Source organism: Ischnura elegans, chromosome 9 (genome assembly GCF_921293095.1).
Source record: "Ischnura elegans chromosome 9, ioIscEleg1.1, whole genome shotgun sequence".
NCBI classification, from domain to species: domain Eukaryota; kingdom Metazoa; phylum Arthropoda; class Insecta; order Odonata; family Coenagrionidae; genus Ischnura; species Ischnura elegans.
In genome coordinates this window covers 796,043-812,418 of record NC_060254.1, presented here as the reverse complement: position 1 = coordinate 812,418, position 16,376 = coordinate 796,043, and the positions used below count along the sequence as shown (strand labels likewise).

Here is a 16,376-nt window from a genome sequence, read left to right as displayed (position 1 = left end):
CTAATTTTCACCCAGTCCTCTTCAATTCTACTCTATTGTGCCTCTGAAATTTTTAACTTATACCTGAATCATGCAATTTTTATACGTTTCTATATATTTAAAAAAATATTCTGCTGTGCATGACCTTAACGTTTTTAAGTTTGTGTCCCGGCAATAATGCTTATGTCTATATAGTTAGAAACTTTTTTACGTAATGGCACAATGCAGGCATTTAAACTTTTTCAAACAAATTCCCAAATAAGTAATGTATATGAGGTTGCAACACTGTTTGAACAGTGGTGGTATACCGGTGTTCGAAAAAAGTTTTAGACCTCCAATCAGGCTGTCCATTGATGTACCTTTTGGGTTAATTCCTTTGTCAAGTATTAAAGTACCAATGTTTTGTCCCCTATGCTGAAGATTTCATTAGTTTTAATGATCATCTTCATTGCGCATGGGGTTTATATTTAATTGTAGGGGTAGAAGGAGTTGTGGGTAGCTGCAAGGCATTATGGAAGTTTCCATTTTTTTTATACTTCTGCATTGAAAAAATACCTCATCTGACTTACGTGTTATGATATGTATATCCACAGTGCGGCTGAAATAGGTGGTATGTATTTGCAGAGCCCTGAGGTTGCTAATGTTCAAGTTTGTCATCAACATTGTTTGTATTTAACACATGATTTTTTGCTGCATTGAGTATTCTTTGAAGTAGAAATTCTTGTTGGAGGAGGTTTTACGGACCCTCAGTGGTAAGATGGTTGGCATCGTTGAAGGGTGTAGCTGTTTTGTTCTGTAATAGATAGGTGGTCAGTTATACTGTGGCTTCATGTATTTCATTGGTCAAGTTGTACAGATTGCAAAGTTACATTGGTAATGTGCAACAATTCTGCCAGGAAGGAGGTGGGTGTCCATTGATTGCTCTCAGTGGCCAACGTAGCTTCCTCACATTGTTATCTAAGTGTTATCTACCATGTCAGTATTCTGGTAGTCATGGAATTGTGTTGTATGTGGTATTTGAGTAAGTTAAATTGATAGGGGAATAGCAGGCTATTAAATTTGTGGGAATGTTGAGAATTAGTAATTTAACTTGTTTTTTTTCGTGCAAGAATTGCGCACCCTTTATGGTGATTACGACCCTCATTCCTGAATAAACTGCTTTTAATTGGTCCGTGATCCCATAACAACCAATTTACAGTGCCTTGTGAGTTTGAAAAACTGGAAAAAGTCCAAAAGGTTTGGTTTAGTACTGAGTCTTCCTTCAAAGCTAAATTTCATTAATTGGGTAAGGAGAAAGAACCAAAGATAGTTTGATAAAGTAATGTACTTCATTATATTTCCATTCCATTTTCTGGTACATCATGTTTGTCTCCTCAATTTAATGCTTTTGCTAGCCTAGACAATAGGATACTTCCTCATTAGCTGTTCACTTAGGATTACTTGAAGTTATCTTGATTTCTTACAATTATGGTATGTGTTTAATGTTTAGAAATAGAATATCTATGAGGTTTTGGCCTGCTTGACTTCTGTTGGTAATTTCTCATACTGATGATGCTTATTAATGGTATTTTTTGGATGGATGTCCACGTATTCATTTTTCAGTGCTGATAAAATATAATGAAATACTGGAGAGAGATCACCCCAGAAAAAGCCACAGGGGCTTGAATTACATACCAGTTTGGGGCAAAATCCTTTTCATGTGGTGCTTAGCTTTTAGTTGATTTTGATGTGGGGTGTCTGAAGGCTTCCTCCGTTATCTGAACCTGGGACTTATCAGCAGCCTAGGACTTGACCCCTCTATGCTACTATGCCCCAGCCTGAAACTCCTTAGGGTCATTCTATGTCAAATCAACCATGCCCTGACACTCACTGAGCTGGATTTTAATGAAACTTTCTATGGACCTTCATTTTGTTATGAATGGAGATTGTGAAATTAAGCTTCCAAAAGTCATTAGTACATAAAATATTGGGCTCAATTCAGGGGGATTTGGTCCCCTAAACTCCCCAAGGGAAACACTTAAGTAGCCTCAATAACCCTGTGGTCTGAGAATCTTCTGGGAAAGTAGGCCCATGGTTACATTCCTGGGCAAGGTGAAATTTTTCCATGTGTTTTTGGCTATCGTTCATCTCCACGCCACCGCTGAGTCATTGTCATATGTTTGTTTCAACTTCCGTCGGTAATGATGTTTGTGTGCGTTGAGCAGCCTTTGTGCGAATGGCGTCACGTGAATACACACCCACACAATGATGTCGAAAATGATGCATGTTGCACATAATATTAAAGGTTAAAAAAGGAGTCATAATCATATGGGAGAAAGGGACCAACATGGTAAATGTTGGGGGCACAAATTGACGAGGCGGCATAGCCCAAAAGTTTTTATTGTGTGTGTGTATATGTATATAAAACACTGGGGATAAGAGTAGCCTGGATAGCTTGGTGGTCTGAGCATCTGCCTGGAAAGCAGAAGGTCCATGAATTGATTCCTGGTTCATGTGAAATTTTTCCATGTGTTTTTGGCCTTAATTCCATCTTCACACCACGCTGTGTCATACATATATATATATATATATATTCAAATAAATTGAGAGGTAAGGAAAGAAAGGGATAGGAGCATATAATAGAATAAGGACGAGGTCAACGATGCTGTGGTAGATGGGAAAAGCCAGAAATCTGAGGGTAAAAATGCTACATGATATATATATATTGTGTCTTCCTCCTGTTTTTATGTTTCTCTCTCTTTGTTTCAACAATAGAAAAAGGATGAGGATAACGGTGCTGTGGTTGAAGGGGGAAAAGAAAATACACACACACACAAATATATATATTATATTTGTTTTCATTATATACTATCCAATATATTTACGTATTAATTTATTCTATCAACCTGGAAAAAAGGGATGAATTTCTTTTGAGAAGGTCGAGGTTTACATTAAAGGAATAGCGCAGTCTCTACATGGGCAAAAGTTCTGGTACTACAAGTGTGTATAAAATTGCAATTATTTCATTCTCATAAAGGGCTTGAAGAATTTATCCCTATCAATTTAAAAGGTATGTTTCTTAATTTACCAGTTCAGTGAATAGATTGGTGGGTCTGTAGTAGTTATTCCAATGAACACTAATTGTTAGGTCTTAATTATGAAGGGGAAGACTTTTTTGTTTTGCTGACTGAACAAGAAAAAATGACTACATAATTCTATTGATACTCTTTCAATAATTGCAACTTAATTTTACTGATTACCTATTTCATGGAGTGGGAGACGCCTTTGTACATCTTATCTCAGCCTGCATTATAGGCAATTACTAGGCGCCAGAATTTATTTTTGTGGTACAATCAGAATGAGTGTGGATAATTGAATCAAACTCATCTGAGTTTTATAATGTGGAGATATGGTATTTTTTTCTCCCATGATGTGTTTTTTGAGGAAGATTTTTCTCAAATTTTTATTTTAAGTTCATTGGGTGGAAATCATATTCATATAATTCGGAATTATCTTGTACTTTTCGGATGCTGTCCTGTTTCTCAATTCCTGCGTACAGGCTAGGTCGTCGAAGCTATTATTATTTGCCATATCTTCGCCAAGTTTGCTGTTAAATTGTGTCAAATCGGGTTAACAAGTTGTCTCTATTTAGTGAATAATCTAATGTACCTTATGGTATGTGAATGCGGGCTAGAATGGGTGGTAAACGCGCACATTGCATAAGTCATCCAATGTTCCGTTCATATTTGTGAAGGATTTTTTAACACTTGTTTCTAATTTGCAAACGGCTAATACTATGCTAATCAGTGAAGAATTGTTATTTAGCAGGTGATGCTGACCTTACATTGTCTTTGACTCCAAATATTTTTACATATACTATATTTAAGTTGTGTATGCATAGCATTTGAATCAATTGATAGTTATACTGCTGAGGGAAGGTTAAAAAACAGCTATTTAAGACTGTGTGTACTTAGTCGCTTCAGTGCATTTTTTAATCTGCTTTCAAAAGCGTTTGCAGTGAGGCTATGTGCGCGGGCCTTATCTATTTATTTCCATTGTCAATTGATTATTTGCACGCGCAGGAAATTACAGTGACACCTCTCGAATCCGTTAGATTATGCATTCTAGAATATAAATTTGAATTCAAAGCCGTATTATTGTTCACATCGTCTTGGAAATCGGGTCGCTCTAACTTTAGCTACGCGCGTGGTGACTTGACTTATGGCCGTTTTACACGGGGCACGTACTTGCACTATCCGACGTGTGTACGAAGGAGCAGTCAAAATTGCGTGGTTTAAATCGGTGTAAATTGCTAGAACACATGCGAGAATGTTGACGTATATGGAAGAATAGCTCGCTCTAATTTCGTTCATGCATTCGCGCAATTCCACGCAATTTTAGGAATTAATGCAGTTCCAACCTGTACAATTCCGTGCCCCGTGTAAAACGGCCTTTAAACCTTGTGACTTCGACGTGGGTGATGGAAATTGGCCGACTTAAGAATCCTCCATGGTAATATTCCTTGGATGTAGGCCGTTGCAAGTGGGATGGTTGCATCACTTTTTCCAGGAATTGCTTGCTCTGGGAGTATGCGTGACTGTTGTTGAGTGTCGCCTCAGGGGCGTGCCCTGTTTGCGTGACTCGGCGCCGCCCCGGGCGGACCCTAAGCGTGTGTGCCCCTCGTCGGTTTCCCTGGGTTACCGTCGCCTATCGATTATAACAAAACTGAGTGGCTGCTGCCTATCGAACGCGGGCCTTTTTCCTTTCGATTGAAAAGATTTCTATTTTAGACGGGGCCGCTCGTGCTGGCCATTTTCTTTCTCTTGGGCCACTCCGAGCGGTGCTCGGTGCGCGCGCGGTATAAGTTATTCATTCAGTATCGAAGTCGCAATTCGTTAAACGAATAAAGTCGATAGTTCGAAGGAAAACTACCCCTTAAAGCATTCCCTCTGTAGTGTAAATAGCAAAGACCCTTGTAAGGCCGATGAGTAGCTGGGAGCGGTTATTCAGTAAGCTGTGACGTCTTCAATTTATCTACGAGCGATTTAGATCTCTAGATTTTTCGTGGCGAATAGCTCTAGAAGAAGGCGACGGTTCGAAAAACGGAAAAAGACATTAGTGTATTTTTCATGCTGTCCAAAATTTGTTGAGGAAGCCATGGAAGCAGCTCCCCAAGTATTCTCTACGCTTCAATTAGGAGATAAATTGTTTCTCATTGCCTAATGTGCATGTGGAGAAAGGAACTGCTCCCAGGTGACATTCACACCCCGTGGCGTAATCGCCTATTGAACCCAGCCATTGAGTTAAGTGGTTGCGAATATTATATCAGGGTTGTTACCGGTCAGGGTTATTAGGATCAGGTCAGGGGATTTGAAGTAGGCCAGGCAAATCGTCGAAATGCCAGGAAATCTTGTCCATGGCATAATGGATTATTTATGGCATGCCGCAATTATCAAATTAACTGCCATACATTAAGTTTTTAAGAATAATCTTTATATACTTATCAGTATCCTCTAAGAAGAGAACGAAAAGAATATCGTGTATTAAAATTTTTGTCTGGGAGTTATGAATTAGGTGATCTGGTTACAAACCTGCGTATAGCAAATTCGGTGTAAACGCGATTCGGTGCGTGTGAGCAATACATGCATCAGCGATGTCATTTGGGGAGCTGTTCTTTCGCACCTTCCAGGTCCAGGCTGGTTTCCCATGTTGAGCTGTATGCTCGTGGCCAGGATGTTATGCAACGGCGTCCGTCAAACGCCTGATCACGCCACCTCGCCTCCCTCTGCGTATAGGGCCAAGATTGAAATGACATAATCTTAGGTCACGTAATGGCTGACTTCCAGGGTAGCTTTTTCATGATTGATTACGTTGATTTTCATATTTCATTTACGTCGACTGTAATGCTCATCGAAGAAAGAAAATCATCAAGATTTATTTATTAAATATCAATTCGCAGTCTCCATGTCCCATGATACATTGTGCCGTCGGTGGGCTAGTGAGAATGGAATGTTAGTCGTTTTCTTTTGGTAAAGCACTGCGGAGGCGTCACGAACGCTCTTTTGGACTTCGTTGTTATAATCAACGCATTTGTTTTGGCGCCTACGGGCGGCAGTTCTTAGAATCGGATATATGTTGGTTTTTGATAGATTTTCTCTCATTGTGTCATGAGATGGATGTAATTTTCGTTATATCATTTGGTCCATAAATGTAAGAAGTATAACATGTGGTGGAATTAAGCCCGTGACCACACTTTTTTTTATTAATTAGGAAGGGAATCGTGTAATAAACTTCGTTAGTTGATGAAAATGGCGCTGCACTCGGGGCAATTCTTGGGAAAATGTGCTAGGTTAAAAATATAACGATTAAATTATCCTCATTTTGTGCGCCCTAATTTAGCTACATGGAGGCCGTTTGTGATGACAATATTTTTTTTAGAACTTGCGATCGATTTTAATCGCGGACCAGTCTCTTTGACCTAGCGCGTGCGCCCGTTAAGGTCTCTGTCCATCACGTGGTCTTCCGCTGCGCGTTGCCCTCACTCACTCGGTTTGGCACTAATATCCAACGCTAGATGCTAATCTGTTTAGGGCGTCAGTGCTATTTTACATGAAATGGAAGGTGCTCTACGTCTAAATAATTCCCTACCAGCTGCGTCGAGGGTGACAGGTGATGAGTATTCATATGCATACAATACGCATGATAAATTCCATAGCGCTTACACGTGTATGCCAGCCATTGTCAACCAAATCGGTCCATGGTGCACAGGATTGTGTTAGAGAACAAATAGAGAGAATTAAAATTATTACCCATATAATCGTTTTCGACTAGGCATCGCTTAAATTTGTTTCATAGCTGTCAATACTTAAAAATACTAGTATCATTCCTTTAAAAACATCCGGCGTTTATTTTTAGTCTTATAAACGTCATACTTCGTCCTTACTTATGACTTCATATTTTCACTGACATTATTTCTACAATTTTACCCGAAGCACCTTGCATACTGCTCTTGGTGATGTAAATGCTTATTTAAATACAAAGGCTGATAGCCAGCCATATTGAGGGCATGCGGAGACGTGTTCACGCTCCCTTGCGATGCTGTTATAAACAGAATATGTACGATTTTCGATCGATTATTTCGATGGCATCGCGGAGTAGATCGGGGTAATTATCTTGATGATGTAATGTGTATAACTGATTGCTGCAACGGAGGTGCGTTTTCCTTCGCCTGCCCCCCCCCCCCCCAATCCACTCTCGCGTCACGCAAGGGGGCGGCAAGGGTTGGCCAACGGTCTTCGGCCACCCCTTCTTCGCTCTATCACTTCCTTCTCCACTTATTTCGACCAGCGCAGTCGCCAACTGCCCTGCCCCCGTGAATAGATAATGCTGGTGATAATAATGGTGGCAGTTTTTATTTAAATCGATGTCGTCTCGTCTATATGCTCGATAGCCGTCTTTTTTGGACGTGTCCTGGCGGAAGTTTTAGTGGTTCATTCTCGAAGTGGAGAGTTGTCCAATTTCTAATTTCGAATATTGAATGCATGTACAAGCTTCCGTGGCCGTCGTTAATCTTGAAGGGTTCATGGTCGTTATGAGTGCCCAGGCATGGACGACCCAGTCCAAGAGTTGTAAGCATGGTTAGAGGGATAATTTTGATCCTCAGGAGACAGCAGGTACATCATGAACACAGGCAAGATATGATCTGTCGCGTAACAATGGTAATTCGCAGAGTATGTAGTAATTAGGGGGACTGGCCTTACCCCTGATGTATAAAGGTCGGCTTTTAATGTGAGTTTATGCGATTTGAGATTATACATTTTACGACTAATGTTAATATTTCGGACAAGGCTTCTGAAAATTCGATTCACGGGAGCAAAATAAGTGAAAGGAGGAAGGAAGACGAGGCCTTTTCTTGGCTTGGAGCTCTGGCGTTAGTAATCCTGACTTCGGTCGTCTTCCCCGGGGTCTTAAATAATTAATTATTATGAATCATCTGAAGTGCTCTCCTCAATCACTCCTAGTCTTTGATAAGTGGAGGTGGGGCTCACCGAATACTAAAACGCAGGCTTGTGAATTTCAAGAATTGCGGTGGAGGGAGACGCAGATACTTTCCCGGAGCCGTTGGAGGATTTTTGATTCGGGCAGTCAGACGTTTGCGCCTGGGATTTACGAGGGCAATTTCAACTATGTAAGTGTCGGGTGGAATTCGGGTCTTAACATTCAGTCAAACTTCGTAGTCCATCGGAAGCTGTCCTCAAATCACCTCCCCTATTGCGGTTATGTAAGCTATGGTTAACACAAAAAATGCATTGAAACATTTACCGGTGGGATGTATTCCCTTATAAGAACCATTATATGGGATGTATGCCAGAGGTAGGTGAGGTAGAAATACTGGTTAAATATATTCCCTAGTATGATCGATTTTGTGATGCATGATCCGTAGTCCAGTGGCAACGGTGTTTTATCGCCATGTCGATATCCCTGTGTCGAATCTTTCGGCACTTCTTCCATGTATTTGTATTTTCTAAATTTTAAGTATTAGAACGAAACCAAAACATTGTCACTGTCCAAGTTCATGTGTACATTGATAAGCGTTTTGTATTGCGACAGGGATATCATATAATTCAAAGTGGGTATCCATATAAAAAATTGGGAAAACATCGGACGCCGCAAGTGCAGAAAAAATACCCCGCGGAAAAAACTTATCCGTGAAACCATGGAGATAGATGTGAATCGCAGGCAAATTCTGTGTAGCAAAAAGTCGACGGAAATAATGAAAGGTTCTGCAAACGAGATTCGATGCTTGGACATCGACGTGGCGATCGAATGCCGTACGCACAACTACTACGAATGCATGATAAAATTGTTCATTTTAGGGACTATATTTGACCAGTAAGTATCTATATGTATGTTTCGTTTAAACTATTGCTTATATCATCCCATATGGAGAGCTACAGATGGGCTATAAACTGCGAAGTTTGATTGACCAATGTGGTCAGACCCGCATTTCGGACACTACCCTTGAAAGGGTGGCGAGGGGGGGGGGGTACCATTAAATTAGGGAAGTACCGAACCTATGAATCGAGAGTATTGTTTACTCTATAAAAGTAACAGAAGCAGGCGTTATGTAGTGGAATGACATTCTAAGTATTTTAAAAATTTTTATTGCCATCTTCGTGTTATTTTTTAAAATATTGTTTACTCTGTACGTCTTTTCTGCCTGTCAGCAATTCAGCTTAATTGTGCCGGGCAAGGACCTACTCGTCTCTCTCCCCGTTAAGTATTTACAGCATTTGTTTTCTCCAATGAATGGGTGGCGCGTTGAAATCTCCGCGAGTAATTCTCAAGTTCTGCTCGTTCTTCATTGGTCTCCTTGATTGCTAAAGCGTTGTTTACGACATCTCAGTGTGTAGTGAGTGCTCTTTCTTTATTTTCCCATAGCACAGAATATCAGCAGAATTTTTCGCTGTTTGAATCTGGGAGAGCCTAGTCCTGCCATACAATTGTAAGGTCTGCATTTCATCTGGATTTATTCTTCCTGCATCATTTATTCCTCAAGATGGAGAGGGACGCAAGAAAGGAGAATGAACGAAAGTTTTTAATCCTCATAAGGAATAATTTCAACCTTTCATCTTCTCTGTTAGGGACTTCATATCTTACGCTGCGACTGTACTTCTTCAATGAATATATTACTAAATTTTCTGTCGTACATTTTCAATATTATCGACGCAAAATGGGCTCCTGATGCCATGTATAGTAGACGATGGTCTACATGTTTCTGCACTATAGGAGAGGGTTGAAATTTTAATTGAATTATGGAGTTGTATCCACGTGTTAGGCGCTATTAATACATTGATGTCACATAGGTTAGTTTTAATAAGATATTTTCACACCGTCATGAATGCGTATCGAGCTCCAAACAGATTAACTTGTTATTAACTCTGCCTATAGAAAAGGGATATTGTCCTTTGAAGCACAGTCCATAGAATATCTGTAGGTACACGACTCTTCCAGTTACAAATAAACTTGCCGTTATTTTTTGTCTTGATGTTATTATGAAATTTCCTCTTGACATTTTTTGGATTATTTAAAAAAATAATCATTTCTCACTTTTTTCAGCAGTTATCGCGGAGAATTTTGTTAACTTATTATTAATTGCTCTTTGCTTCAATACTTTATTTTATACACGAATAGCCTTGCTCATGGACGAAGTAACAGAAGGTGAGAGGTTTTAGTCAAAATCTCAAAATCGGGTCCCTCCCTCCTATCCTACTGGTTGCTGCGGGCGTTTTGAAAATGGTCAGGGGGAAGTATTGGAATCTCTGCTTAGGGTTGATGGTTTGAGGCGTCACTTAGTGGAATTTACTCATAATGAATTATAATTGAACTTTGTTTTTCCACGAAAATATTTATTCAATCACATTGATGAATAAATATATATGTGGGAAAACAAAGTTCAATTTTAATTCACTCTTCCGAGGGCTTATGGCAAGGTATGACGCGGTAAATTTTCCTTTGGAAGTTCACTCATCGGATATGACATTATTGTGCTCGATTTTTATAAAAATCTGTGTGGTGAATGTAAAGGGTTACTTTTTAAAAAGGGTTTACATATATTTTTGTAAGAATATGCTAAGATCGGTTCTTACGCAAAAAAATTATGAAATGATCGACATTAGGATGCGAAAGAGTCGGAGAGATGAAGAATTTTCCCAGAAAAGTCTGGACTTGTAACCCTTAAGTTCACCACTTCTGGTTTGATTCAAATTCATTCGGTTGCGAACCTCGTGCAGTCAGCCTCTCGGATTATTGGCGTGTTTGCACGGGCCATTAGGGTAGGCGGAGCCATTTGGTGTGGCGTTACGTGAGGGCCGCTTCCGCCCCTGGACGGTTTGCGCTGTGGAGGAGGCCCATCTGCCCCTTGGCATCTGCGAGTCGCGTGGCTTTCAACCGACGGTCCCGCGCGCTCTAGAAACGAATGCTTGCTAATGAAAGATGGGGATCTAATTGCCGTCTGTAATCCAGCAGACCTGAGTTATCTGCATATTCTACGAATGACACAATCGCAGTCCTGATGTGAATTTGATGTGTGGTGTTTTCTCGACGAACAATTTGTTTCTATCAAACTTCGTATCGAGGAGGTCATGTCCTGTTTTACGCGACGCTGCTGCGTTTACAAAAAGCCATTCCAGCGAAAGTTGGCGACTTCTTTTCATAAGTTGGTGACATTAGAATTACGTTTCGGTTCATTGCTCATGTATAAAATTCATTTGACTCTTAACAATTAGCTAAGCGAGGCCCAGTTTTTCCTGGGAAGCGATGAGTTGTTATGTATGAGCTAGCTCCTGGCGTCATCAGCTCATTTGCAAAATGGTTTAGGCCATAGATTTTTCGTTGCAAATAGCCAGTGAAGTGAACCGCGGATCCAAGAGAGGAGCAATGGGGAAATATTTTTAATTTTCAAGCTCTATCAAAAACGACATTGAACGGCATTCGGTGTGTGAGCTGATTGTCAATTGTATGGCACTTCAATCCTCACGTTTGCTGGGGACCGAAGGCGAAGAAGCGTGCGATCGCCGAGTAATGCCTCGTTCCTCGGTGCAAGCGGCGGCGTTTCTTGAGGCGCCCGTCTCCCCTTTGATCGATTTTCCAATCTAAATTTGTAATGGGCCGCTCGCATGCACGGAAGGCGCCACTCTGACGGTTTTCGGAGCCGCGGACTCGCCGGCCGGCCATTTGTTTTGGCTTCGGTTGCCATGGCAGCGGTCGTGTGCGGCCCATGCGAAAACAATCGATCACGTGACGCGCGCGGGGGCCCTCTCCTGGCCCCACTCCGTGCCGGCCGATCTCATGGCCCCACGCGTGACGTCTCCTCCGACGACTATGAGCCTTCAGTGGCGCATCTAGGTTTGGACTAAGAGGGGGGCAATAGAGGTGCCTCGGCAATTTTGGATTCAGAAATTGCAGTTTTTGACTCGCCCTGTGATATAGAAAGACCATTCGATTCAGGTCTTTGACTCAAGTCCGAATTCTCAAATAATTTACTAAAGTTACGTAAATGGAAGGAAAGTAATCTTAAGGAAGACGAATATCTTTACCAGTCAGTCATTCCCTCGTTAGTTTGAAAATTAAGGGACACGCAAGTTCTCGCCCACTTTTCACGAATTCTTTACTTCAGTAATGTCTGGTTTATATATTCGGTCGAGGAAAATCTCTCATTGAGGGAGAGAAAGGTTCATATGAGCGTAAAAAGAATGAAGCTCCTTAGTCCAATTATTAAGATCGACGAATAACCAAGAAGCAGTGATCCTGTCGGCGTGAGTTGGTTGTGTCATCAAATTATATGTGGAATGGTAAAGCCCTTTGATTTTTCGTCGCGCATAGCTGGAGGAATGTCCGACGGATGGAAGAATTGGAACATTACGGACATCTTGATTTTTTAACTCACGATCGGCATTACACAAATGGTTTATGAGCACATTGCTATCAGTGGCCGCTCTCCCTTCGGATACCTAAATAATTTTTTATTTAGTTATTGTGCAGCGTCTTGGTTGAAGTACCTCTTCGAAATGGGCGTTCATGTTTTATAAATGGGGTTTTTCGTTAAATAAGCTAGGGGACGCAGTTAAGTGTAAATTTTTTCAATGTTTTCCTGGCTGTGTGTTTCTATCGATCGCCTTGTATTCGCGCGGCCAGTGACTAACATTTCCCTCCGTGTCCTTCTTCTGCTGCTTCTTATCTCCCCCCTCTCTCCTATCGACAATTCTTATCCCCTCCCCCTTTCTGGCCGGTGCCTGGCAACGGAGGGCACACAGCCGTATACACACACGGTCGTTCGGGGTCCCTGCTCACGATGGACTCCTCTCGCTCACTCGGGACGCGGCCTCCGAACAGACACAACACCACCACCACCAACGAGTACCTGCGCCTCGGGGGCCAGCAGCGCCACTGCACCGGGCCATCCAAAAGGTATTCCTCACCTCCTCTCCGTTAAGCATCCTGCTCTTTGCCACCTCTGCCCGCCCGGGAGGCTTCTGTTTTCACTGTTTACTTGGTTTCGAGGGCGTCACTCAGTGTCTAGGAGTCTGGAAAACCGGGTGGATCTGGAGGTCGCTGGGAATTTTATTTTCACTGAATATATCAGGGGAATCTCGGGAGAAAAATTGTACTGACTCTGGAAATTCCTGTGTGTGGATATACTAATAAATAAACCGAATCAATTAGCCTTTTCCGGCAATTTGGCAAATTAACAAGCTTCCACCGCCTAGTGCTGTGCGGAATATTTCCCAAATTATAAAAAATGATTAGATATTACGCACGTATTTTAATTGTTCTCGCTAGGCCGCTGTGTATTCGGTAACGAGGACAGACTCCCTGCACCCGGTAGATTCGAGAATTGTTATTTCCCCGTAGTGCAGTGAGGATAATTGTAGAGAAGTATTTGTTTGAATATCTTCAAAAACGTCCATACAAACAAGTCACTCGAGGTAAACGAAAACAATGGATGTAGTGCTGTAGACTTGCTCAATGATGGTAAAGGAAAAGTAGTTCCTTACAGAGTAATCGCCAATGACGTTGAATTGCCAGCGGATGTGCCACAATGTAGCCTAACCTGCCCTTACTTCGTTATGTATATTAACGGCCTTTGCTGCCGAAGTAGCGGTAAAATACGTTGCTTTCGTTTATATTGTGCCGCTTAGCAAGGGTATTGACGCGTTTGTGGCACATTTGTCTTCTGTGGTAACGAGTCCCCTTTTGAGCTTCCACAGCGATAAAATACCATGCTTTAGCGATTAACAGAGCAGCGCCGAAGTAAGTGTCGGACCCTCGCAGCGGGACTCGGCGACCATTCTGTTGCCCTCGATGGCCGCTGGTAATTTGCCCTCGGGTCGCGAAGGGCATTGCCGCGTCCGACCGGCGGTGCGGATGGCAACTGGTGAATTTGAACTATCGGAATACTGTAGAATTATGATCACTATACTAGCGCCATCAGTTCTCCAAAGGGCGATTGACTATTTACGCGGTGGCCACTGTTATAAGGGCAACGCTCTCACAGATTATTTCGGGGAATCATTCCAAGGGTTTTTGTAAACGTATAATTGTGATGTTGCGAAGGCACGAGTTCCCAGTTCCTTCATCGACAAGAACCCTCACATTTGGTTTGCACGTCGAAGTATACTGTTGTTGCAGTTAACTATCACGCTTCACTCGCAAGCGTGGCCAACCATTGCAAGATGGTACTAGTAGATTAAGGGTATGATAAATATTTATTCCATCTATTAGCAGTTCAGCTTAGAACGCGGTAGGAATCGTTTGCTCTGGATATATCTCAAGCGAAAAATGTGGATTTATCTACGTATGAATAGGATTTAGATACTAATAGCTTTTTCTCGTACTTACGACGGATCAGCCATTCGCCAATATTTCATTGATTTTTTTTATTGAGGAGGAGTGCTGGAAACATTTCTTTCGAAAGATATTTTTTTTTTTCTAACTTTTCAGTCATAAGGCGCGCTGCTATGCCAGTAGACTTCGAGTTATACTTACAGATTTATTGAAAGGGTGTCCGCCGCCAATGGCTCCTTTTTGCCTCTAGGCATCTACAGCTGACTTCACACCTCGTTCGGTTGTCCGACCATCGCTTCAGAGTTCTGTCGAATGTAGGGCATGGTAACATTAAATCATTTACGAACAGCTGTGAAGCCAGATGGCAATGAGGGGAATAGAACATTAGAAATCACTATTTTGGTTGGGTCACATCAATGAATTCGATGTTGGATTCTTTTATGTGTAATTTTATCAAAAAAAATTTTAAAGTTTAAATCATTGATGAGAAGAAGGTCAGTGTATATCCAAAGAAAAACACAATTTTCAACCATCATTATCTCCGTACTACTTTCCTTTTTCTCTTTGCCTTGGAAAATTATTCTGATTATTTCATAAAAGTATGAATTATGTATCTTGATTTACGAAATGTTACATCTTTCAAATTTTCATGCAAGATTTGTGCTTTACAATGTGACAATTCACGATTAGTTCTAGTGCAAGGGCGCTTGGCTGCGTTGGAACGTGTGGCTTTTTGTTACGGCCTAGCTCAAAGCACTGCCCATCTGGAGTGACGCCGTGGATGGGTACCCCGCGTGCCCGTGTCTGCGTATACAGTAAGAGTGTGGAGTAATCGCGTGTATGGCTGCAGTGCAGGGGCGTGCGCTTCGCGAGAGCTTCGTCCCCCTTCCGTCGTGTTGCGCCACCGTCGCGGCGATCAATACGCAGGGCGGGTGCGGCCAGCAGTGGCGCCGTCTGGGCGCCCACACGACCACGTGGTGTGTGTGGAACCATGGCCGCTTCAATGCGAGCGAGGGTGGACTCTTCATCGGGTTCTCCATTTCTTGATAACCTAGGTGGCCGACTCGCCAATCGCTTTCAGGGATGTAAGATTTAACACTTTCCCGGCGAACAACATTTAAAACTTTTCGGGATACCGCGCGGGTAAGATCATATGAGAGCGCCGACGTTTCGGGTACCGACTCACTACCATTTCTCACGGTTGTAGCCACCCGAAACGTCGGCGCCCTCATATAATCTTACCCGCGCGGTATACCGAGAAGAGCCTTCAGGGATGTTCTCATATTCCGAATTTCACAGTTTTTTTTCGTGTATGATGTCACGGCAGTAGGGTAGTTTCCTTCATCAAAGAAAACGAAAAGCATTGATTGCGATTCGTTACCCACCATTAGTGTATTCAAAATATACAAATTATTTCGTTTTAGAAATAGCGGTTTAGACGAATGGCAATGGTCCATTTTTATCCTCATTTGAAAAGGGCCAGATTGGCGCCCATGCGATGCCACTCCACGTGACGTCACAGGGACCTAGTTTCTATACGAGAGGATAGGAGTTATACATCGTCTGAGGTTACCAATGCATGCATGAGGCGCAGAGCTCAGGGAAACATGTCTTAATAATCACTTATTAAAACTGGCCAAGGTCGGAAAGTTTTCTTCATTGATAAGGTATTAATAATCCTTATTTAAGACAAGCGCTACCAGCCAGCAGGGTACTCAGCTGCCCGCTAGCAGCCTGCATCGTATCAGCGCTAAGCCTCGCCTCAAGGTCACCTCACAGGGGGCAGCGGGAACCAGAAATGTCTCACGGAGAGATTACCCGGCATACATACTTACGCGTCGCGTTTTCGCGCGCTTGAAAATTTTCACTCTTCATTTAATCGCGAAAAATAGATATCGTCATTTAAAAATCTAAAATGCGTGAAATACGTTCTCCAGGTGTAATAATCTTTTGATATAGGCAATAAAAAAAATAATAGGAAACCACCCTATTCCGCCAGCATGTCCAGGTCGGGAGTGGAGATTGACGCAATATATGCCTGTGAATATACGCCGAAGTGGTTATTGTAGCGG

At 42.0% G+C, this 16,376-nt stretch overlaps 1 protein-coding gene across 4 annotated transcripts in view; it reads left to right on the top strand.

Moving 5' to 3' along the window:
• Nucleotides 1-16,376, top strand: part of LOC124165624 (heterogeneous nuclear ribonucleoprotein K) — a 113,675-nt gene that overhangs the window by 3,076 nt on the left and 94,223 nt on the right. For 2 of the 4 annotated variants that reach the window (XM_046543095.1, XM_046543094.1), the window contains exon 1: nt 12,588-12,927. The exons of the other annotated variants lie outside the window; for them this stretch is intronic. In XM_046543095.1, coding sequence (XP_046399051.1) covers nt 12,603-12,927 — 325 coding nt within the window. In that variant the 5' untranslated portion in view covers nt 12,588-12,602. Of the gene's footprint in view, nt 1-12,587; nt 12,928-16,376 lie in introns of those variants that run through there. 4 annotated transcript variants of the gene reach the window in all.